Source organism: Bradysia coprophila (genome assembly GCF_014529535.1).
Source record: "Bradysia coprophila strain Holo2 chromosome IV unlocalized genomic scaffold, BU_Bcop_v1 contig_106, whole genome shotgun sequence".
NCBI lineage: Eukaryota > Metazoa > Arthropoda > Insecta > Diptera > Sciaridae > Bradysia > Bradysia coprophila.
The window spans coordinates 2398938-2422748 of NW_023503372.1; the positions used below are offsets into that span (position 1 = coordinate 2398938).

Below are 23811 nucleotides of genomic sequence, written 5' to 3' on the forward strand. Positions count from 1 at the left end.
TTTCAGAGCGATCCTTTTGAAAAACAACCTACCGAAATCAGACGCATTTCCAGTGGACCCTAGAAGCCAAAACCACCTCCGAAGAAATTACAATTACTACATCACAAGATGCTTGTGAAGATTTGTGGGTTCGTGTACCACCTGTGCATCCATTTCTCATTTCAAATTACATGTCCACCAACACACTACATACCAGAACACTGACTCATATGATCCTCCGATGGTCCGTTGCCAAAGCGTAATGTTAAAAATATCGAATGTCCTGTTCTTTGCGTATTGTGTCCAGCACTTCATCTGAGTCGCAGGCCTTTGCGTTCAATTTAAAAAAATTCCACTCCAGTCGAACTGTTTAGTTCATCAGCATTAAGAAAACTTAGTGGATCGAGATGGTTTTCAGAGCGTTGATCCTTGATGTCATTTGAAATGCACCAAGCTTGAACCATTCTCATTGCTGTTTTTAGAGGGAAATTTACTTTCTAATCTTCAACAAAAAGATTGATAAGAAATGTTGCAAAAACGAATTGGCAAAACAACAACAACTTTTGATATTCCTCTCGCTAATGTAGTTGGTGTGTGCAATAGAGCTTTCACAAGATACGCAGTGCAGAAAGTAAAACCGGATTCAAAATTTGAGAAAAGACAATTTTTTATAAAAGTCCAAAATTGAAGCCCTGACTGCGTGTTTTTATAATTAATTACTCACCAACATGTAAAGTTCGTGAAAATTAAAAATTTAAGTACTTCAGGGGCCATAAATAGTAATTTTAATGTTTTACTCGCGAAGGCCCCGGGAAACGAGTTTTAACGTTAGTGTCCGGGAAGGAATACGAGTTTCCCAGGGGTATGACGAGTAAAATTAAACTATTGTTTAAGAAAAATTTGGATTTTTCACTAGAGAAGATGAAATTGTCTATTCGTTTAAAGAAAAATTGAGATACGCAGCCGTCTGCACATCGGAAAAATTCTTCCGAAAGAGAAGCCTTCCGTAACCCCCGACAAGAAGTCTGTTTAAAATCTTTTTTTTTGCGACAATTTAATCCATCAATCCAACCCAAAATACAGTCGAAATCTGAATATAAAATGTGGTCCATTAAATACATAGTCCGTCAAAGTTCGTCACATTCGCCATTTTTAATTATTCACAATAAGATTGTTCCCGTTGCTCATCACAACAATCTTCGAATTGTTTCTGCTTTTCGTCTACCTTACACTTTCGTCTGTTCTGGGAAATGAAGCAAGCCACATTCAACTTTTCTCCACATTTCTTAGTTTCATCAGCGCTGTTATCGAATTGAGTACCACACGAACAAATAACCTTTTTGTTATCGGCTCGAAGACCAGAGCATCCGCTAAATAAAAAATAAATAAATTTTATTCAATTTTCTCATAAATAAAAATTTTAAAGTCCCCATAGAATACCTTGAGCATCCTTTGGTATCTGTAAATTGTATGATCGAGAGAGTAAGAACGACTGCAAAGATGAGCGCTATTGACTTCATTTCCTTGATACAGTTGAATAAAAAAACTTTATTCTGAAAACTTTTCTTTCGTGAAATTTCCGCGATACAACGGTGCTTGCAATTGTTTCACGCCCTTTAAATAGAATTTGTTATCTTTAATTAGAAAAATTTAAATTTTTGTTATCGTTCTAACAGTAATTAAAAATAAAAAGGCTGAAGCAAACATTTCTGTTGCATCATTTGTTTAAAACTTGCCCGGGAAGTACATTACCATATAAGTATATCGAAGTAAATTGAAATCTCGTATCCCGAATGGTACGCCTCGATCGGCAAATTTAACACAAGAAGTACTATTTCCATCATTTACTTCATTCCTTCATTGATAAATATTGTACCATTCTATGACAAGATGATAAAATAAAACATTTTCTTTTAACAATTGATTGTGGCTCGAATCGCATTTCAAATTCTGCTCTGTTTTATATACACCAGCCAGAGTAGCGATAGCGGCGTTGTTCTCACCTGGCATGTTTTCAGATTTTATCATAAATTTAAATTGAATAATAAAAGAAAAGCGTTGTGGAATGTTTAAAATCGCAGGTTTTTATTCTTAACCTGCTTAAACGATAACGCACATTGACTTGACCTGAATTGATTTGTTTTTATTGCACTTTTCATTTTTCACTAATCGAATAAAATTACAAAGCCGTTACTCTTTACATTGACAAATGTCAATGAAAGTGTAAAACAGGTATGGTCTATTGTTCGCCCGGAGGACATACAAATTTGATTTTCGTACTTAAACGCACTCATTTTCATATTATTTTGACATAAAATGTGAGTGTGTTTAAGACGAATTCGCCGATCGACCATACCTGTTCTAGACTTTCATTGACAAATGTGACTACAAAAATTGAAATGTAAAGTGTGTACGGCAGCTCAATTGGTTGGAGCATCACCCTGGCAAAGCGTAACGTTAAAAACATCGCATGTCCTGTTTTTTTACGTCTTCATTTATTTCAATGTATTAATAAAAAATTGTTTGATGTGTGCGCGTTACGGAAGCGCTGGCGGAAGTGTCGGTGGCTTATGGTGACTCGAAAATACAGTACCACCATACTTCGCGTCAACCATTTCCAATTTAGTGCATTGAGAATTCCAGTCCTCTGCGTTTCGAGTGAGCTTTTGCTACCAGTGGAATAAACATGTAAAAAAGCCACCAGCAAATCCGATTTGGTTTTACTTACAATGACACCATACAACTTAATCTTTTCTGCAATCAATTCGCCGTTCTTAAGGTCATCAAATCGATCAATTGTTAAGCTATGGTAGCCATCAGCAACTTGCGCAGCTAGTAGTTCCAGAGTTTCAGCAGTTTCTTCGCACAATGCGATTACCGTCGTCATGAAACACGACCATCTGAATTCACAGTTGCAAGTATCACGATTACAACTGCCACACGCTTCTCGTCTCCAAATTCCAAGAAACTTTTTTGTGTTCATGTTTTGAAAATGGTCATCCAAAGTGCCGTAGACAAAGTAGCCGTTTTTATACTGGTCGCCATGGACATTTGCCATCACATAATTCATGCGTCGAACGTACACAGCTAATATGTACCTTCCGTTTCCTAAGAAAAAATACATTTGAATGCCTTACCGACTACAGCGTTTCATCACACTTCAGATCACACATGTCTCTCTTATGTCTAGGTGTTTTCAAAAGATGAACCTGGTACAAAATGACCAAAATGTAAACCTTGAGCGTCCCATGAAAGGAGAACTGTGAAAACCATTTCATCAGGGCCGAACTGGCTATGGAAAGACGCATCGGGCTTGTAGAACCCTAAAGAGGCACCGATATTTGAAATAGGGGCAAATATTTGAAAGAGGGGCAAATATTCGAAAGAGGCGCCAATATTTGAAAGAGTTGTCAAGTTCGAAAAGCGCATCAGACTTCGCCCAGTATGGCCAGTGCGGACATAGATGTCAGGTGAGGATTCTTATTTCTCAACTCGAAAAGTGCTGAGTGTTACAAAAATAAATTCAAAGACCATTTTCCAGCTACACCTGACGTGCCCGTGCATATACAATCTTCGGATTTCGAAAATTCTGTTACCGAAACTCAATTGCGTTCATACCTTTAACATTCGTTTTCGCATCACTCACGTCTGCAGCTCGAGCTCTGCACCACATAATGACCGTTTTAACATCCCAAACATCTTCTCTAGCCATCAGTTCTTCCCGTAGTGATGGGTTCGATATGCCCGCTAAAATTCGATCTCGCAAAATGTTGTCTTCATCGTTGCCGTACTCGCACGAAAGAATCAAATTCTGGATAGCCTCTAGAAATTGGTCAAACGTTTCGCCGTTTTGTTGGCAGCGTCGATTGAACTTAAGCCGCTCCATCACAACATTCTTTTTAGGCACACAAATTTCTTCGAATTTTGCGAGAATCTTGTCGACGTCTTTCTTATCAGTGTCATTCATTTCGAAATAGTTGAACAATTGACGACCGTACTCGCCGATCATATTTAACAGAAGAGCCGCTTGGATTTCGGAGCTCTTTTGATTTTTCTCCGATGCCATCATGTAAATATCGAACTCTTGTCTGAACTTTTTCCAGTTGCTTTCCAAATCACCCTCCGGCTGTAATAGTCCTGGTAATCGGTAAAGTTCCATTTCACACGGGTTTTGGTTGGTGTCTATTTTGGACACCTCGTTGGTTTTCGATCAGTCTTGATAAAAATCAACTGTTTCGGTTCACGTAAGGTCTGACGATGGAAAAGTGCTATTTTTAAAGCTTGAATTGACGAAAACCCCACTTCAATGTCAAAGAGAAAAGTGACTTAATTAAATTAGCCACAACGTTTAGTGCGGCATAAGCTTATGTCAGAAAATTAGACGCGACTTAATCGAAATCAGTCATTTTAATTTGAAGACCGGGACTGTAATAAACCATTGGACGCTACAAACGGTATTGGAAAAAGAAGCCAATCCATGCAATACCATAATTTAATGACCAATTCTGACTTCAAATCATTCAATTCAAAAGATTTTTATAAACAAATCTCAAATAACTGTTGCCCTCGTAATGCTAGTAATAGTTATTTATTTATCGTATGTGTTGTCGGGTATGTACATTTCAAGAAAATATCACAATCATGGTGCAGGCGCACAGTGTAGTTACACTGATATGTCGAGGCTGCTTAGCCACTGAATGACGTCCGATGTCGCTTCATGTATATTTCGTATCGTGCCGTTAAATACTCTATTGTGGCATTCAGAAGCTTTATCGTTTGTCTCGCAACACCGCAATCGCAGCCCGGATTAGTAATAGTAATAGTGTTTTTATTGCATCAAAAGAACCAGTGAAGAATTCAGCAAAGATGCATCACTTCGAGTGCCTCAACTCATCGACTTTCATGATAATTGTTTTCAGAGAGATCCTTTTCCAGTGGACTTTTTACATGCACCTAGTAAGGTATTGGACTCTAGAAGCCAAAACCACCTTCACAGAAATTATTCGATGCTTGTGCCACACAAGCTGTAATTGCTGCAGAACAAAAAAATTTAGAGTTTCATCTTGACACTTCAAAGGTGCACATGCACATTTGGTGCCATTGGAAAGCTGAGACCAAAATTGATCAGGAGAAATATTTTCATATTTTTGTTGCGTTTCGGATTCAGAGGAACCGTTAACCGAAATAGCCAATTTTTTTTACATTTTTTCAACTGCCCCTATCTCAACGTTTATGAAAGTACATGGTGTTTCTGATGACCCCACACGACCGACCCTTTAAGTTTCTTAAACAGCACTGGATAAATTGCCGTAAAGAAAAGTGTATGTTTTAGGTTTTCAGTCACCTCCCACCAGGCCATCCAAAAGTGTTTAGAGCTTTAGAGAATCAAAATATTTTTAACGAGGAATTTTTAACCTTGGCTTCCTCATTCCCATTTTCAAAATTTTGGCATATTGACATTGAAATTCAAAATTATGTGGGTTTGTTGTCATATTATTAACATTTCCTGCCAGAACATTATGGATTTTTCTTAATTGCCCTTTTCATATTTTTTGTAATAATCCTCCACTTTACTTGCATGATTCCAAATACTGAATAATCGATGAAATGGTAGAATGTTCGAAGTTCTCATCAGTTATCAGTACTGGAGCAGTTTGCTCATTTTAGAAAAAAATTCATCGATTTAATTGGTTGTGCAACACTTGGTTTGACGGTAGGTGGTAGAATAGTTAAGATAGAGCTTCAACAGTTTCTACCGATTGATAGAGCAGAGGAATACGTTCGTTAATCTTTGCTATGCAACTATAAATTTTCCTACTAGATAATTCTTCTGATGGTAACTCATTATAAAAGTCAAGAAAAAACATTAACAAAAATCGTCAGGGAAGTGTAGACGTAGAGCTATACTCGAGATAAGTAGCACACAAACTCTGGGCTACCGTACAACGCATAAACCTTAGAGAGGCGAATTTGTGAGAGAAAATATATAAAATTCTCTCACAAATTTTCCTCTTTAAGGTTTTCATGTGTTGTACTGTAGTGAAGTCATTCTGACTTCGAAATCTCAAAAGTTTACTAATAAACGTTTTTCAGAAAATCAATATTCTCAAAAATCCAGAAGCGAACCCCCCAAAAAAAAGATAGGGAAATTTGTACGGTTTGGTACCCAATTCTAACGTTCTAAGGTTGAATTCCACCATGTGGAGGGGTGGAATTGTAGGAACCAAACTCAAACCACCTTAATAGTGCCAAAGGTCCAGAAAAGAACCAGAAAAAAATCCATAATTACATAAGTGAAAGCGGTTCGGGACGACTACTTTTTTCGCCATTCTTCCTCATTTGATTACAGGAATGACTATTTTTAGAGTTCCTCAGTCTTTTATGACCATCCCAACTAGTTTCAAAACCTGTAATTTATTTACGAAAATCCTATTCGCACATTGTGCGAATAGTAACTTTATAATACTTTGGCTATTCGCATATTGTGACACTTGTAGTAGAATAGGAGAAAGAATCTAAAATTATTTTTCGAACTGTGTAAGTTCAGAAACCGAAAATATATTGATAGCTCAAAAAATCATTGAATGTATAAATCAGGTATGGTCTGTCCATGCAAGCCGGAGGAAATAGCGATTTCATATAAACAAACTCACCTTTCAATGAAAATCATCGCTATTTCCTCCGCTCTATACAAATTTTAACATTAATTGTGACATTTGACATTGATTTGCTTTGTGTGCAATCCTACCGAATTTATCCATTGGTTCGACATTGAAGGAAAGTATGTTTCGTCAGAATGTGCGAATAGCCAATAAGAAACTATTCCCACATCGTTCGAATTGTTACTTTAAAATTCTCAAGCTAAAATTTTAAGCCAAATTATTATACAAATTGACTATTCGCAGAATGTGCCAATAGCACCTACTATTTATATATTGGGATTAAAAATACAAAAAAAAAATCGAACATCCCAACCGATAAACTATTCCGGATAGAGCTAACAGGATCGTCGCCATGTTTTTTGAACGAACTGCAATAAAACCAATAAAACGCAGATTTTGTTTTTTTGTTTTGTCAAGTTGAATTTCCTTGTAGGCACTGGCTGTAACCACATAAATTACCAATTCTTATGACCGAGTACCAGCTGGATAATGCTCATTAAACGCTACTCCTTTTTTAATTAAATTAAAAAAATTCTGATTACTATTTTAAATATAAACTTTGAAATGAATGGAATAATTGTTACTATCCAGAATTTCCGATTGCATCACAAAAATCGGTCATATTTGCATTTAAAATGTTTGTTGATTTATTTGACTGGGTTTTTGTTGGGTAATCAAAATTCCACTTGGAGGACACTATGCAACTCGTTCCGTAGATTTTTTTACAAAGAAAATCGGATTTAAATTAATTAATTTGGAGAAGTATAAGCATATTCGATGTTAATTTATAGCACCGTGATGGTACTATCCGCCACCAGTTCGAAAACATTTCGGTACTATTGTGGTATGGTCGGTAGTGAGCTGAAAGGTATTACCGGTATTACACAGTTTGTATATGGAATTTCAACCTGACAAAAACGAAAAAAATACCAAAAAATTGTGTTCGAAGTCTCATACGCCTGATCGTCGTCCATGTTTTTTTCGCAAAATAAAAATGGCGATAAGTGAACTATAGTTTGAGACTAGAAAACATTCAATTTTAATGTAAACACTGATTAATAAAAAAGTTTCATCGGATAATGTGTGGAATAAACATTCTGAATAAGTTTGTGCATTCATTGAACATAAAATAATTACGAACAGTGAACTAAATAACACAAATTCGAAACGCTGAAGTTTTGAACAAGTGAGTGTTTACAAATTTTAATCGTTTTCAGTTGCCTAAACGTTTGTTCAATCAGATTATTTTTGGTTCGTTTCTCGTTTCTGCTAGTGTAATATGCAAGTGAATTGGTTACTTTATCGAATGGTGCAATTTTCTACAGCATGAACTGCCCTAACCTTTGCGGTAGACGCATTCGAAGACTTCGAATTTACTCGAAAATAACAAATTTCCAATCAAACTATATCGGTTAATTGAATTAATTTCAATTAACCACTCAATCACCGTAAGTCTCTTACCTGTAAAATTACGCGATTTTCCTCGTTTCATTAGTTGCCCGGGTTTTCTTGTTTTGTTTTTTTTTTCGCGAAAAAAATTAGAATGAAAAATGGCGTTGTCTGCTTATCAAAAATATTTTCCTTTTCTATTGCACCATTTCTGGAACACGCCAATTATGAATCGTCTTATAATCATCCGAAATAGTTTTGTTGTGCTAGGAAACGAAACGATTTGTGGAAATCGTCGGTCGCCACTTCTATATTATTGTTTTCATTGAGGTAATAATAAAAAAGTTATGGCAGCGCTTTGAAAATAAAAAAAAAACTCTGAAACGCCATTGTTATTTAAGTCCTCTAGCACAGGAAAAATCTGGATATTTCGTCAATCACATTCAGCTGTTGGATAGTGATAGGGAGTGTGCCATTTCCTAATTCCATTGTTTTGTAATCGTACACGTCATGTTCAATTAATGTCGCCCGCAATTATGCGATCGAAGGAATTGGTGTTATAAATACACTCAAAATATCAAAATTGATGGGTCCGCCATTTTTTTTTCTCTCGGAAAAAATATTTACAGTTTGCTATGTTGGCAGCAAATAATAATATGAAAGAAAAAATATGTTCATAGACTTCGTATATGTTTCGTTTGTGAGAATATATGTTTGGTCTCTGCTATACAACACAAGAATTTTTTTTTTGTGTAATTTCTCTAGCTCGCATTTAAATTAAACATTTCCTGCGTTGTTATGTTTGTTTTATGCCTTTAAATTCTAGATTTACGATGACATTATTCTCGGCATTGATTCGTGGTGAATGAATTTTGAAGCAAAAAAAAAATTATTTTTTTTAGAATTTCGTTTTCAATTCAAAACTTGATTGGAAGAAAACGAAAATTAATTCACATGAAACTTTTGCTGTAAATATTTGGGCTTTGGAATTCATCGCCATGAAACGCCAAACAGAGCACTGACAGCACACAGCTCAAAACATAATAATCAAAATTGCGGACAGTGAAATTCCGTTTGCATCTTATAAATTCATTGAAATGTCGTTCGACATAATCCCGGGCTTATAATTTCAAAAACGTTTGCCCATGCTGTTTGTAGTGAAACAATCAAATATTTTAATATAATATTCTCTTTGAGCTTAAAACACAACTTTGTTTATTGATTGAACATTACACAAAATGCTTCGTGACTGTATGTACACAGCTATCGTTGCGTATATTATGCACGTTCATATACACTCTGTACAAATGTTTGATTATAAATCCAGTCTATGACTCTATGAGCACAGAGTGAAACTTTATTCATATTTGAATCAATGAAGTGGTGATGCTTCCAGTGCAAAACATTTCAGCCAAAATGCATTTTGGTGGATTCAGTTTCTGCTTTGAAGTAATACAGAGGCGAGAGGAAATTTACGAATTGCTTTTGGTATCGATCCAGTTCGTACAGTACCCATGTTTTGTGTCATGAAAATGGATTCGCAGAGAGAATTGTTTTTGTTTTGCATTTCAAGGTTTTGCATTTGTGGAATCGCTTCGTATAAAAACAGAGATTTTTCAATGTGAGTTCAGTGACTGATTTCATTGTGTAGTGAAGGTTTTTGAATGTGTTTTCGAATGGATGAAAGTCCGCGATCTGCATTTCATGGATGAAATGAACTGAACATGGCTTGTTTCGTCAAGATTTGTGTATGTGCGAATAGTCCGATGCCAAAGCTGCAATGTTAAAAAAGTCGACCCCACAAATGATGAATGCAACTGTCATTTTTATGCAAGTGATTTGCATTGAAATACAGCAAACAACGACATTGGTGAAGCGATTAATTGATTTCAATATTTTCCCAAATGTGGAAACATTTCACTTAAAAAATGGATTTTCGTTTACTAATTTTGCTCAAATACATTGGAAGTTACAGTTCCCAAATAGAATCCAGACTTCAAAAACTTGGAGTCTCTACGCAGGATGTCAATGTGACAACGTCTTCGGTATAGTTTTTGATTTCTCATCGGTTCAATGGGAGCCTGCAGAGTAAAAGAAACCAATGTTTCAAATGGTTTTGTCCCATTTGTTCTTTTTACCTTAAAAACGAAATCTGTCAAAAACCGCCCGGGGTTTAGTTTCAACCCCAAAGTTCAGAAAATTTCTGAATCGACTCCTGAAGAGAACCGACTATTTCAATGCAATATCGTGCTATTCATTCCACATGGGACGTTACTATACATACACATGCGTACATCTGTTAATGTTTCTATACTCTTGTGATAACGCTTGCGAAATGTATGTACAGAATTGGATTCAAATGGTCGGTTCTAACCGTATTCTAATCGACATGATGTAACATTTTCAGACAAAACAATTCACTTTGTTGCATTGCGATATCTCTCTCAAAAATATCATTTTAGAAAAATGATAGCGATCCCTCCCTACAGACTTATAGTAATAACATGTAAAAGGTCGTTGACACAGACAAATTGGCGATAACATCGGCAGATACATTCTGCTAATATTGTTTATTTACAAAAAGATAAATTTTTTTGCAACAATCGAATAGAGATTAATTGGAAACGAAATGATTGCGGCTTTCATCAAACAATTGTTTTTACTGGCGGCTTTTAAAACTGATTTCATTGGAGGCAATTTTAAAATGTCTTCACTGCGTGGTATTCTATGTTAAACATCGCAGACATTTTTCAATCGAATCAAATGAGTTTCTGAAATTCATGTTTCTAATCAAACAGCCTGTAGTGTGATCACATACTGTTAAAGAATGCTGCCAGTTCAAAATCAATGAATGACCCATACATCAAAGCATGTTTAATTCAGAATTGATTTAAATGCATTTATTGTTTGCTGCACTCGTGTCTGAAATGTATGCAAATGTTAGAGTAAAATGAAACACTTTCTGTTTGACACAAACTCCATATTTACTACGGTACGTTGAATGCATAATGTTTAGTACTCGACCGATTCAATTACGAAATCGATTCTTCTGGAGTACGTTTGAAGTGTATTCATTCGCTACACGTAATAAGGGGTTAAGTGAATGATTCGCAGGAACAATCTCAATTAATTTTACTATTTCCGTCTGTTGATGAATGGCATCGTATGCATCGCAACGAATTCAGTATTGACCATAAAATTAAAATTAAATTTCCAGTTGCTTGCTAGCACAATGTGAATTGTGAAATTGAAACACAATCGAATCGATTCGTAATAACGGGGTGTAGAAGTAGATAGAAATGATGCCAATCAAGCCATACACATGACGTGAAACATATAATTGAAGACTTTATGGACTTCATTGACTTAGATTATTTATACTTGGGAACGTTTCGCATTTTCTTTCGAAAATGGTTGACAAAGTAAGGAGAAATTAAACACACGTTGTATGTGTAAGTATATTGACCGAAAAGACAGACTTCGAATTCAACTTACAATCACAACAGAGAAAGATATTTTAAAGAGTGTTGCGCCACAGCAGCAATAATGTTGAGAGAATGTACAGAGTATAATCCTCTGTTGATTGGTTAATGCGATGATGGTAAATAATTCTTGAAATGCCTTCTAAGTTGACGGCATTTGGACATTTAAAATGAAATTTTTAATAAGAAGAAGCAGAGAACATTAATGGAAGCATTCAGTCTTCGAGGATTCAAATTTTTGACTTCGATATCAAATAATCATTCGTAAAGTTGGTCACGTGTGACGACTATTTGCATCTCTTTCCATCACAAAAGCAACCATATCTTGCATCTCTTTCACACGTGTGACATACTTTATGAACGATCTCTCATTACAATCATACAACATTGGTCGAAGACTTAGTTACATATTAGGCTTCGAAACATCTCAAAATCAAGTCATGTAAGATTATCTTATTCGCCCTGCGTATAACTAGCAGAAACAACCCGAAACAACCTGTAGCTGTGACATACCCATGCAATGCACATACATCAACGCTCTAAAAAGAAGTACTTTAAAGCTTAATCTGTAAACTTCGAGTTCACTTAGAGTTGACCTGCTTAATGATTTAACTTTAATTCATTGCAAACTGCAGCATCGATAAACGTGCAATGGAAAGTCATTCGCACCGACAACAAATCGTAACTACTGACGAGTTCATTTTTCTGTAGCAGTCGAATGAGTTCGTTTTGGATGACTTGCATGTGACCTGTTCCATTTTCCATGTGTGACGTTTTTTTAAAGCTTTGGAAAAAATTGCACAAATTTTGAACCTATTTTTGAGGTTCCTCGCAGAGGGTACCCTGACGTACTGAATGAGTGATTGTTGAAGAATTATGAGCTTATCTTTAGTAATTACCCAATTAACTGATAGATCGTTTTTTAAATTCGTTATCGATTGCGATCTATTTTTAATTTGTAGAACTGTTACCTATACTGTCGCATTCATTCCATTACTTCCAAGTAATTTCTTAAAAAATGAAATATTTCTACAAATTTGCTACGAACACTGTTTCATTGAACAGTCGGAACAAAACATTTGTATATTGTCGCCTGCCTCAACATTTCAGCCGCATATTGTTTATTTTATATAACTCTTATACCAACTCTCCTATTGCAATATTTACTTGTTTACACACAACAGCCCAACCAGCTCTACAAGTAAATATTAATAATTGCAAAAATGAATTTTATTCATTCCGATATTTTTTACATTTCGTACAGAAAACCGGTTTTATCGGTTAATGTGTTGTTGTAGTTGATTTGAAACAAATTTTTTTGTTGATGAATCAGTGATGAACAAACGATTTATTTATGGAATTAGATTTATAGGTGTTTCCATTCATTGATGGTGAATAAATAGAACAAAGTACACTGTCTGTTTGAAGTCACCAGTACCACTACTATATGCATACTATCATAGAACATTCATTTCCACAACAACATACAACTTTACATTATTATGCAATGTAGTACTACCCTAGCCTCATGTACTCCAAATTTCTGTGGCTGAAGTTTATCTGTGCGGTTTTTATTAATTAATTAAATTAGAACTTAAAAGTTCTTCAATTACCCTATGAACGAAACCATTGTATCAATTTGGTCTGGTGTAGCTCTCAAACGAATCTGAAGCATTTCAAGACTTTAATCATTTGGAATTTTAATTCAAAAAATTCCTAAAAGACTCCGACAAAAATTCAGAATTTTGTTCTTTAGTAACGCTGGTAGAGACCACAATTTTTTTTAAAAATAAAACTGGCAACTTTCATAGGCATTTTGCTCGCGGGAAGTAAGTGACTTTACCACCAGCAAAGCATTATTAACCTTTACGATGTCTTGAAACAATTCAGATCACCACTTTCGACAACGTATATGTTCTAAATGCTCTGTGCAATACACACTCTGAAAGAACCGTAATATGCTTACGACAGATCAGCTCGACCTGCAAAGGAAATCAACCTGATAAGGAAAATGTCCAGGACACAAGTAATTCACAAAGAACGAACGCTTATTAGAGGGAATGACGTCAGAATAAAGCATGCGTGCGCTTAATACATTTTGAAAGAGAATTTCCATACATTTTTGCATGCGGGGTGAGGGTCTAAGAATCATAATTTTTCGCGTGGATTTACCGTCATGACATTTGTCAACTTTCAAGCATCTTAAGAAACGTGTAACTCAAATGTTACAATAATTTATCCAATCGGAGGCTCATTTCTAACCAATCAAGCATAACATTCGATGGCAGTCTCCAGAAGTCCGACACATATTGTTCTTTCATTGATAAACTTTTTATGAGTGAAAGAACAATGGGTGTCCGAGTATTGGTACATGAGGGGCACAGAGAAACATAAAACCTCTATCTCTGTCTGTTTGTATGGTCTTACGACAATTATACCCTGACCTAGAATATGCATCTTAACCGCTGCTTAGCATTTATCTGATCGAGTCTGAAACACTCATACTACACTACACATACACTACATATATATATAGTACTTAACCCCTCAAAGGTTACGGATGAACGTAATTTTGATTGTAAATTTCTTGTTTTGTTTTGACTAGATTTGTAATTGTATGAATGTTCACGTTTGTGTCCTGAAAAAAATCTGATTGAACTGCGAAAAACGTTTTACTGTAAAGTATATTTTAACATAGTATTAAGGGATAGACTGCCACAAATTTTACTAAACTAATCATTAAGTCAGTAGTCAGTAGATGATATTGAAAAAATCAGTACAACGAAATCCGTCTCAGTACAATAAATAATCGTAAGCAGAAAAAATGTGTAGCTGAGATTGATGTGAAATTCAATTTTCAATTTACAGAGGCCATCTCATCACTTCGTGATGATAATAATTGTCATGGCCAATGATGTGACTACAAGGAGCATTATCGATAATCGGCCCCATGATGAAGGGGGCCCTTCTTTAAAAAGATTCAATAACCATTTCAACGATCCTTAATTTTGAGTATAGAGATAAAAGAAAAACGCAATTAGTGTAGCATCTAGGTAAACAAAACAAAAGCCATGCGCCATGCGCAACCGGTAATTTTCTTTCGTATGAACTGACCAATTTAACGTTGCTTCTATTTCCAGTTTCAAAAAGCAGTAAAGAGAAAAAAGAGAGAGAGAAGAAAACTAGAGAGATAAAAGAAGGAAAGAAAAAAGCAAATAAATTGGAGCAAAGAAGTTAAACTAAAAAATGTCAACGACACACCATGAAATGTCCGCATCCGGTAGTATTGTTGTCGTCGATAACAGCGGTAATGTTAATATAAGTAAATCCAATGCACCACAGTCACAGCAACAGTTTCAACGACAACTACAGAACCAGCAAGTGATCGTTAACGATGAATATATGAATGCCGATGGTTTGATGGCGGGTGGTGTCAATTACATAACAACAAATGATCTAATGAACAACGCTCAGATAATCAAATTCGTTACGGGAGAAGAGGCCGCACTCATTGAACAACAACAGTACCATCACCAAGATGACCAGCTATATGGAGCGATGTCCGCTCAGCAATCGGTACAAGGAATATCGAATCCCAATTCGAAAGTGCATGTGATTAGTAATGTGACAATCGTGTCGAAACCGCAACACCAATCACCCCATACGATAAGTTTCGTAAACAGTCGACATTTGCCGGCGGGCGGTAACTACGTCAATACGTACATTTCGAAACAGAATTGCGGAAAACTTGTCCCATACCATCAGAGTCCGCCGCACCAGAACCATCATCAGCAACAAATACTGACCAAACATGGCCAAGCATCGGGTCAAGTTGCGCAAAAGGGGTCAATGCCACGCATCGTCACCCGTGTACAAACGATATCAACGCAACAGCAGAGCAGCAATAACATAGTTATGTCTAGAAATACAAATGTGGCACCGATAACCAGTGTCATTCAATCACATCAAGTTCAAAAACATCAACATTCAATGCAATTGGTACCGATGAATAAGGCGAACAGTTTGCGCAACAAACCACCAAATGCCGTTTCCTCATCGGTCAAAGTTATGCATGGCACGAAAGCCGGTGGCATGAAAGCAATACCCCAACAACAACAGCAACAGCAGCATTTATCGAAGGGCAAAAATTCAAAATTAGTTAAAAGTTACGGTTCCGCGCCATCCTCCTCAATTTACGATCAACAGCAACAGCATCAAATCAAAAACATTCATGTCCAGTCGAACAGCATCAACAACAACAATAACACAATCAATACGAATAAGATGATGCAGCTAGCACATTATCAACAGCAACAGCATCAGCAGCAGCACCATCATCATCCACCCCAACGTGCAATAATGAATAACGTTTACATTCAGGGTACAACGGTACCGAAAGTAAACAAGAGCAAATACATGATGCAAAAGCAAAGTCAAATGTCACAGGTGATGTTACCCATTCAACAGCAAGCACAAAAATCGTCGTACCATCAGCAGAGTATTGTTGCTGCTAGCGGCAGCAATATCAAATATGTGAATGCCCAGGGCAATGTAATTGCATCGTCGGCCCGTGTTCGTACAGTTATGCAACAGAGTAGTTCGTCCTATCAGCAAACACAGTCCGTGTATGTGGAAAATACGATGTCACCGGTAATGCCCCAAGATTTACAGTCCACTTCGAGTGTTACGAAATGTTCCGTCGACGATATGATGATTGTCAATGGTACGCATATGAGTGACGAAATGTCGGCAAGAATACTGCAAAGTCTGTCCAAGAACTCAGCGTACAATAGCACCACTCGCAATAGTAATCAGCACAGTAATCAGGCTATTAAGATGACTCAGCAGGCAACTTATCTGAAATCGACAACGACCGAACAATTGGCAGTATTGAATCCACCACATGCGATACAAAGTGTTCAACAGCAGCAATTACAACTTTACAGCCACAGAGTATCTTCGGAGCAAGCAGTGTCAGCTGTTAAATTTGGTCCGGAATACTTCCGTGTCAAGTGAGTTTTCATTTTGTTAGACTTTGATGACGAGACACCTCAAGTCGTTCGTTGCGCTCATGGTTGACTCATCGATTTATTTCTATCTGCTTTCAGTACATGTGATATTCAGTCGTCGACTGCAACTTTCATCGACAATATTCCCTTGGTGTCAACGCGAGGTGATCCTAGTGTGACATATACCTCACATGATCAAGACGAAGATTTTGTCGGTGAAGAGACACGACCGAAACCAATCAGTTCAGTCGATCCACACCTAAAGTCGCTGTATGGATTCCTTAACGATCACAACTATTGTCCGGCCATCACTGAAAACACCGAACAGATTCTGAAGAAATGTTATCAGAAATCTGTGCCTGGAACGCCGACTAACAGTGTAACGCAACAACAACAACAGCAACAACCGAAACCAGTGAACTCTACCTACTCCTACATCTACAAACCGACAGGTAACACTGTCATTTGTCAGCAGTGTGAGTTGCGTTGCTTACAAAAATATTTCTGATTTCCACTTGCAGAGAAAGACGATGACGCTCATTCGGTCATAAGTAATGGTTCGCGAGCCGGTAATCTCGACATTGATTTAGGAGAAGAGACCGAAACTGCAGCTGAAGGTGAAGACGATTCAATAACTCGTTGCATTTGCGATTATGAGCATGATGATGGATACATGATTCAGTGTGATAAGTGCACGTAAGTATATCTGCTTGATCATCTCCGCTTTTCTTCTGTTTCCATACATTTCGATGGAAGCCACACATGTCACAGCGACATAATTTCTAATTCGTTTGTTTTATTTTCATACAGATCGTGGCAGCATGTCGACTGCATGGGTATTGATCGGCAAAACATCCCAGATAAATACAAATGTGAAATATGTGAACCTCGACCGGTGGACAAAGCTCGAGCCCGAGCGTTGCAGTGTCAAAAATACAAAGAACAACAAAGTTTCCTGTTACTGTCTGCTCAAGCTCAACAACCGTACCCAGTCGAAAATGCTTTGGTGCACTCAACCACTGGCGATCGTAATCCGTTGAACAATAACAATTTCTCATCGCTGCCGTCGTCGCTGAAAAAACCGCAACAGCGTCAAGTGACCGGATCGAAACGGAAAACCGAGATAAAGGAACCGAAACGGAAACGCAACGAGTCGACAAGTCGTGCAAACGGCAAGCGACGCGAACCTAAAAAAGTGAGCAAACGCAAAGCATCGAAGCAGCAACTACAATTGCAACAACAGCCGGAATCGGGTGAAAAGCAAGCAGCAAACCTCCGGTCTTGGATCGAAAATTACGAATCGGCTGTCACCAATCACTATTCACCGGAACTAAGAGCTCGCTTACAAGCAATTGGCAAACAGCAACAATATCAGTCCACCACATTGCCGCAACTGAAAAATACTGCGAATTTGGATGGAAAGTGCACCACCGTTCCACACGCTGGTGGAAAGATTCTGATCAGCACTCTCGATTTGTCGCCGCATAATGCTGTCACCGAAATACGAGGTAAATACATGCTCACCGGACAGTACAAACAACAACACATATTTCCGCCAACGAATGCTAAGCAAAGTTCGAATAGGAATCCGGGTCCGTTTATATTTTTCTACCGTTTACCGAACGATGGACCTGAAATCTGTGTGGATACGAGGACTTATGGCAATGATGCCAGATTCGTTCGACGATCATGCAGACCGAATGCAGAAATTTTGCATACAATAGAAAAGGGAACGATTCATCTGTACATTGTGTCTCTGGCGAACATCAAGTCCAGTACGGAGATCACTATCAAACATGAACCTCACGATTTAGCGGCATTGTCCAGGGGCAATATCAGTTCTCCTACATCGACAATGTGTGCTTGTGGATTGACGAAAGATTGCCTGTTTGCACCGCCATTACCAACGCCTCCTGTGCAACCAATCATTACAAAACCGAGAGCCAATGGAAGCTTAAAAGACGAAACTGATGGAAAAGTTACGAAGAAGCCGGTGTACAGAAGGAGTAAGAATTCTTCTATCGGTCGCGGTCGATCTACATCCAGTAGTTGCGAAAGTAATACCGCACTTTTGTCACCAAAAAATCCAGCCGCCTCGCCAACAGTGAATATGATGCATGACTCGGGAGTATGTACTTCGTCGTCATCATCGCCACCTCTGCAATCACCGCTATGCAATCCACCTGTTGTAACAACACCACTACATTCACCTCTGTCTGAGCTTATCCAGCCGACACAGCCTCAACAACCAATGCAACCAATCCAGGTACAACAGCAACCACAACAACATCAGCAATTACAAAAGCCAGAAGAAGGTATTCAACAATCTCAAAAAGATCAAATAAATTCGTTTGAACCTTTGGTGCAATTACCACCCACACCGTCGCTACGTCAAATGTTCCAACAACAAAGTTCGGTGGCACAACCGCCACCGGTACCGGCGCAAATTACTCCAGTTCAACCCAAAATAAATGCACAGCCCGCTTTAGTTGTGCCTCCTCAAGTACAAGTGCAACCGAATCCGATTGTTTCACCGGTTAACTCACCAGTTCGGCCAACATCGCTTAGCATTGATGACACACCAGCACCACAAACGCCTACGAAGGCAAGTTCAAAACTGCAAGCTACTACACCTTCACTACCAGCGATCAAATCACCGCCAATAAATTCGACCAAACCGGCTGCTTTAGGTAGAAAAACGCCAAGGAAGTCGTTTAGCAGTTTATCGGAAGACAGTTCGACAATGGTGGATGAGCAGCCGAAAAAAGAAGTGACGAGTAGTGCGACGAAGAAGGCTGAGGATAAAAAATTGACGAGAGAGGAAAAGAAGATCCAAGCGATTGTCAGAGCATTTGAGAAAATGGAGAAAAATCAACAACGAAAGCAGGATATGAAACATAAGGGCAACACGCCTACCACTTCAACGCCTCCTTCATCGATTTCACCACCTCAAAAGCGGAGGCGGAGTGTTTCGCCGGCAGCGAAACGAAGAAAAGATGACGATCAAACTCCTGTTAAAAAGTCGGGCAACCAAGTTCGACGAAAGAAGCGTAAAGCAACGAAATCTTACCAACAGACAAACCATCACCGGAAGCGATTAAGATCACGAATAAATTCAGGTGACTCAGACGCAATAACATCAGAAGATTCAACATCTTTACTCTCGCCGACGATTCTCGGTCATGTTCCTCCAACTCTACAATCGCATCACATGAAACGAAATATTTCTCCCAAATATTCCGAACAGAATTCGTCCGACGTTGGTTCAGCGGCAGGAATGTTGATGGCATTGTCTAACTGTAAAGTCGAAGATCAAGGTAGCGGACAGAGTCCATCATTATCAGAAGTGCCGAAACCATCCCCATCTGCATTTTCGCTGAGTTCGGCACTGATGTTGGTAGAAGCTGCAGTTGGTCCGTTAGAGCAGACGCGATCGCTGGAAAACGAATTTAAAATGCCTCCGAAAACAAAGAAAACGATCATGAACGAGTGGCTACATCAAAGTGATACCATCACGCATACGCATCGGGAAAATGAAATGAAACCGCAATTCCACCATCAAATGAGTTATCCTCCCATGCTGAGTGTAGCTCAGGTTCTCAATGATGTTGAACATCAGAATGCATTCACTCAACACCAACTCAAGGGCATTTACACAAATTCGTCGTCAGCAAGCTCGACGAATAACATCAACAAGTACATCATCACCGAAATGCCGTTTCAGGAAGAGCCTCAAAATCTGAGCATCGTGACCAAACGTGTCGAAGAATTTATCAACATAAACTCGCAGGACGACGAGGACGAACAGAAATGGTCCATCGAAAATTCAAACGATGATCCGTTGGTTGCCAACCAACCGACACCAACGCCTACAATGCAAAAAGGAAGTTCCGTGAAAAAACGGTGGCTACGTCAAGCTATATCCGAGGAGTGTTCGGATGACATAACTACATCGCCACCAAACGGTTACATGACACCATTGAAAAAGCGTCGAATGGCAAGAGAATGCCAAGATATGATGCGACAAATAGCGGCCGAAAGTTCTGCAGCAGCTGCGCGTGCATCACACAACTATTTGGCACCGTCTGACATTCAGCCTATCGCCAATTCATCGATGGAAGTTGAAGTTAAGGAGGAACGCTTCGAAATAATCGAAGTGAAGGAGGAAGGGGTCAAAATTGAAGACGATTCGGAAGAGAATACCAAACCCGTTTTCGACATCGATGAGGACACAACCACTGCTCACACGTCTGGAGATAACAGCAATGAAGTGCAACCGAATTTTGAGAATAAGAAGGAACAAGAGGACAGTTCTCAATTGCCAAGTGATACTAATTTTAAATTTGAAGCTGCTAACGACGATGCGTCACCTGAAACCATATCGGAAACATGTCGAAAATCAAACGATGATCAAAGTGATAGTAAATTGAACATTTTGACTGACATTAAAGTGGAGCAAACGCAATTCAAACCCAGCTCGAATATCGACGAATTCGACATAAAGCCGTTAAACGAAGTGGCCGAAACGAGTCCCACGTTAGGCGACGAGAAAAAGGAAGAAAATTCAACAACCATCAGCGATGAAATTGAGGACATCCAGAAGCGACTGTTATCATTCCATGATACAAACATCATGATTTTGCAGTCGAGAAACAAGAAACGAACTCCAACACAAGAAGATGGCAACGAGTTCGCCGACACGCCCCGCAAATGCGGCAAGCAATTAAGTTTCGACATCGACGTTAAGCCGGAAATTGTGTCACCGGTCAAAAGTGAACCTGAAAAAATTGCGGCAACATCAAGTTCTGAATTGCCTGTGAGTGAGTCTATGGATTGGGCGAATAACGACCTAGCGCCAGCAGTATTGAGTGCTGCAACCATTCCCAGCTTTAATCAACCAATTTTGCCTTATTCGGCAATCCTGATGAATGGCATCAATCAGTCGATGTATCCACCGCAAACAACAAATGAGGCTCCCACAACACACACTCCGAAAACATCGCTCTCCGATATGTCAACGGAATATCCGGATGTTATTTCAAACCTACCGAACGTACCGAAATCACTACTCTCTGAATATTTGGAAAATCCGAACAAACCAACGAACAATCACGGATTTGCCATGTCAGACACACCGCGACTACTTTCAATGTTTAACGTACACACACCGACGTCATCCAGAACATTGAACAACAGCTACTTAACCAGGGATCCGTCAATGGGCTCAACCAATTCCCAGTTATCATCAATCACAAACACAATACCAGTATCGTTGCCACCTCCGGCAAAAGTCTACAATCGATCCCAAAGTGCTGATCCTCGTTTGAATCCGAGTTTGGTAACACCACCCGACCCACCACCAGCTCCGAAGAAAAAGGTAAGGTCATCTTCAATAACACTAACGGTGTCCCCGAATACAATTTTTCTGTCCAATCCAGCTGTCCATCAACGAATATCGTAAGCGCAAGCAACTTTCGTCAGACAATGTCAACTCCTCACCGACTAAAGCGGAACCAAGTTCAAATAATGTAAGCAATGCAATAACGACCGGTGCTGATTCAACGTCCGAGCAAAATGAAAATACTCTCACCTCACCGATAGCAAAGAAATCTGCTGATGAAAAGGTCACAGGTAAAATTTGAATGAGCCAAGGAAATCGATTCGATCCGTCTGACCAAATGACTTTGTTTCTCGATTGTTTCAGTATTTAGCCCTGCTCCCACATTGCTGGAACTGCAACAAGAAAGTCTGTCACAGCGGTTAAAGAATTACAAAAGTTTATGTAGCCTGCCCAACGCTATGACTGCAAACCGTGCGGATAAAAAAGGTAGGAAAATTTGTCATTTTGATGACTTTTTAGCTTAGGTTTTGAGATTTGTCGGGTTGTGATGGTCCATTTCCAGACCATGAAATACAGTTGTAGTGACCCTTTGTTTCTATTCCTGATCATCATTGCCCTGGCTTGAGTACGTTGAAGGGTAATCTAACATTCTGCATCCCAAGGAGCAGTAGTTCGGGTATTCACAGATGATGTGAAGACCGGTTTCCTCACCAAACGCATAACTACAATTGAGATCGTTTCTGATCTCCATCTTCGCCAAATGCTTGTTTAGAACACAATTCCCAGGTATCGCTCATTGGTCCAGTTGTTATGAGGGGATGAAGTCCTTTGTGTGAGCTCTTCCACGATCACCGACCCAGTATTTAGTAGCTTAGGGTGGTAGTACGTTTAACTGACGAAATGTTCGACCGAATAACATGTCGATTTCTCCAGACTAACACAAGAATTTTGTTTTGGTGTTCCACAGACGTCCTGGATTCAATTTCACGCCTTGAACTAACATCAGCCCTGTCCACCAGTAACAGCAGCTTAACATCTGTGTCATCGTCAACATCCGAACACACATTGACCACTCCGCCGTGTACGTCGCCGTCAAATGAAAAATTCGATGACAAATCCATCAACGAAACGGAAAGCAATGCATCGCCCAGCGAAAGCACATCGCGATGAGTCACCAAGCGTAACGAAACATCTGTCTGCGGGGATAATCCATCATCATCATTTTTAACGTGAATTACCCGATATAGTCGGCTGATTATTGTAGAGCTAAAAGTGAATTTATAAGAGAACTTTTTCGGGGCTTCGGAATGCAAGGGAGTTGTTCATTATGGAAGGTAACTAATTTCACAAGTGACGGTGTCATTTTTTGCGATTTGGTTCTATTTTTAATTTTCTTTCATTTCCCACATTGCATCGGATCCAGCATGCATTTGTATTAATAAACATTCATTTTTTTTGTTTATTTTCGCAACAACAAAATTCCTTCTTCTATCGATTAGACCGTAAGCATATTATGGTGAATTCCATTTTGGATGGTAACTTGAAAGTCATGAAGTTTGTTGTCTAGAATTTTCTGAAGAGCAAACAAAAAATAGAATGTCGCAATGCAGGCGATGCAATTTCTAACAATTCGCCATTTTGTTTCGAATCATTTTCCTTGAATTATAAAAAACAAATAGCGCTTTTCGTTGTCTTAAATTATTATTATTATGTGACGTTATATGCAATAGAAATGTTACTTTTTTTTAAAACCAAACACAATTAAACTGAACTGCATTCACTTCTTATTATCATTTTAATTGTGTGGAAAAAAGCAGAAAACCCTGCGTTTTGTTTACATTCATGGCGATCCTGCTTGTCTCTTTTAAATTCCACAAATTTTTTGAGACGGCCGTTCAGGCGATTTTTGAACGACAACTAAAAAAAATCTCCGGCCTGAGCTGTATATA

General features: G+C 38.5%; 2 protein-coding genes and 1 long non-coding RNA gene across 5 annotated transcripts; 1 reads left to right on the forward strand and 2 right to left on the reverse strand.

Annotated features, from left to right (window-relative positions):
• Window positions 1-1020: 1020 nt before the first annotated feature.
• Window positions 1021-1826, reverse strand: LOC119070874. The gene is made up of 3 exons (XR_005086563.1): window positions 1732-1826; window positions 1420-1593; window positions 1021-1349 (listed from the first exon to the last, which is right to left on the reverse strand). It is a non-coding gene; the product is annotated as an uncharacterized LOC119070874 (long non-coding RNA).
• Window positions 1827-2455: 629 nt separating this feature from the next.
• LOC119070876 lies at window positions 2456-4331 on the reverse strand. 2 transcript variants are annotated; one of them, XM_037175391.1, is made up of 4 exons: window positions 4255-4331; window positions 3598-4191; window positions 2708-3087; window positions 2456-2648 (listed from the first exon to the last, which is right to left on the reverse strand). In XM_037175391.1, the coding sequence occupies exons 2-4, from the start codon at window positions 4136-4138 to the stop codon at window positions 2517-2519; spliced, it is 1053 nt and encodes a 350-aa protein (XP_037031286.1). In that variant the 5' UTR covers window positions 4139-4191; window positions 4255-4331; the 3' UTR covers window positions 2456-2516. The 2 variants fall into 2 exon arrangements, with proteins under 2 accessions (XP_037031286.1, XP_037031287.1); XM_037175392.1 differs by having other exon boundaries at window positions 2456-2651.
• A 3272-nt stretch (window positions 4332-7603) lies between these two features.
• LOC119070877 lies at window positions 7604-23608 on the forward strand. 2 transcript variants are annotated; one of them, XM_037175393.1, is made up of 9 exons: window positions 7604-7827; window positions 14381-14565; window positions 14653-16524; window positions 16621-16973; window positions 17043-17217; window positions 17332-21898; window positions 21960-22152; window positions 22226-22348; window positions 22830-23608. In XM_037175393.1, exons 3-9 carry the CDS (start codon window positions 14759-14761, stop codon window positions 23030-23032), a joined length of 7380 nt encoding a protein of 2459 aa, XP_037031288.1. In that variant the 5' UTR covers window positions 7604-7827; window positions 14381-14565; window positions 14653-14758; the 3' UTR covers window positions 23033-23608. The 2 variants fall into 2 exon arrangements, with proteins under 2 accessions (XP_037031288.1, XP_037031289.1); XM_037175394.1 differs by lacking the exon at window positions 14381-14565.
• Window positions 23609-23811: the final 203 nt, after the last annotated feature.

Excerpts from the sequence above, each read along its gene's own strand:
- LOC119070876 (XM_037175391.1), bottom strand. The coding sequence starts at position 4,138 with ATGGAACTTTACCGATTACCAGGACTATTACAGCCGGAGGGTGATTTG. Across the intron at positions 3,088-3,597 it reads TGCGAAAACGAATGTTAAAG|GAAACGGAAGGTACATATTA; the intron begins GTATGAACGCAA and ends ATTTTTTCTTAG. Across the intron at positions 2,649-2,707 it reads TTAAGTTGTATGGTGTCATT|CAAAAGCTCACTCGAAACGC; the intron begins GTAAGTAAAACC and ends TTCCACTGGTAG.
- LOC119070877 (XM_037175393.1), top strand. The coding sequence starts at position 14,759 with ATGTCAACGACACACCATGAAATGTCCGCATCCGGTAGTATTGTTGTC. Across the intron at positions 16,525-16,620 it reads CCGGAATACTTCCGTGTCAA|TACATGTGATATTCAGTCGT; the intron begins GTGAGTTTTCAT and ends ATCTGCTTTCAG. Across the intron at positions 17,218-17,331 it reads ATTCAGTGTGATAAGTGCAC|ATCGTGGCAGCATGTCGACT; the intron begins GTAAGTATATCT and ends ATTTTCATACAG.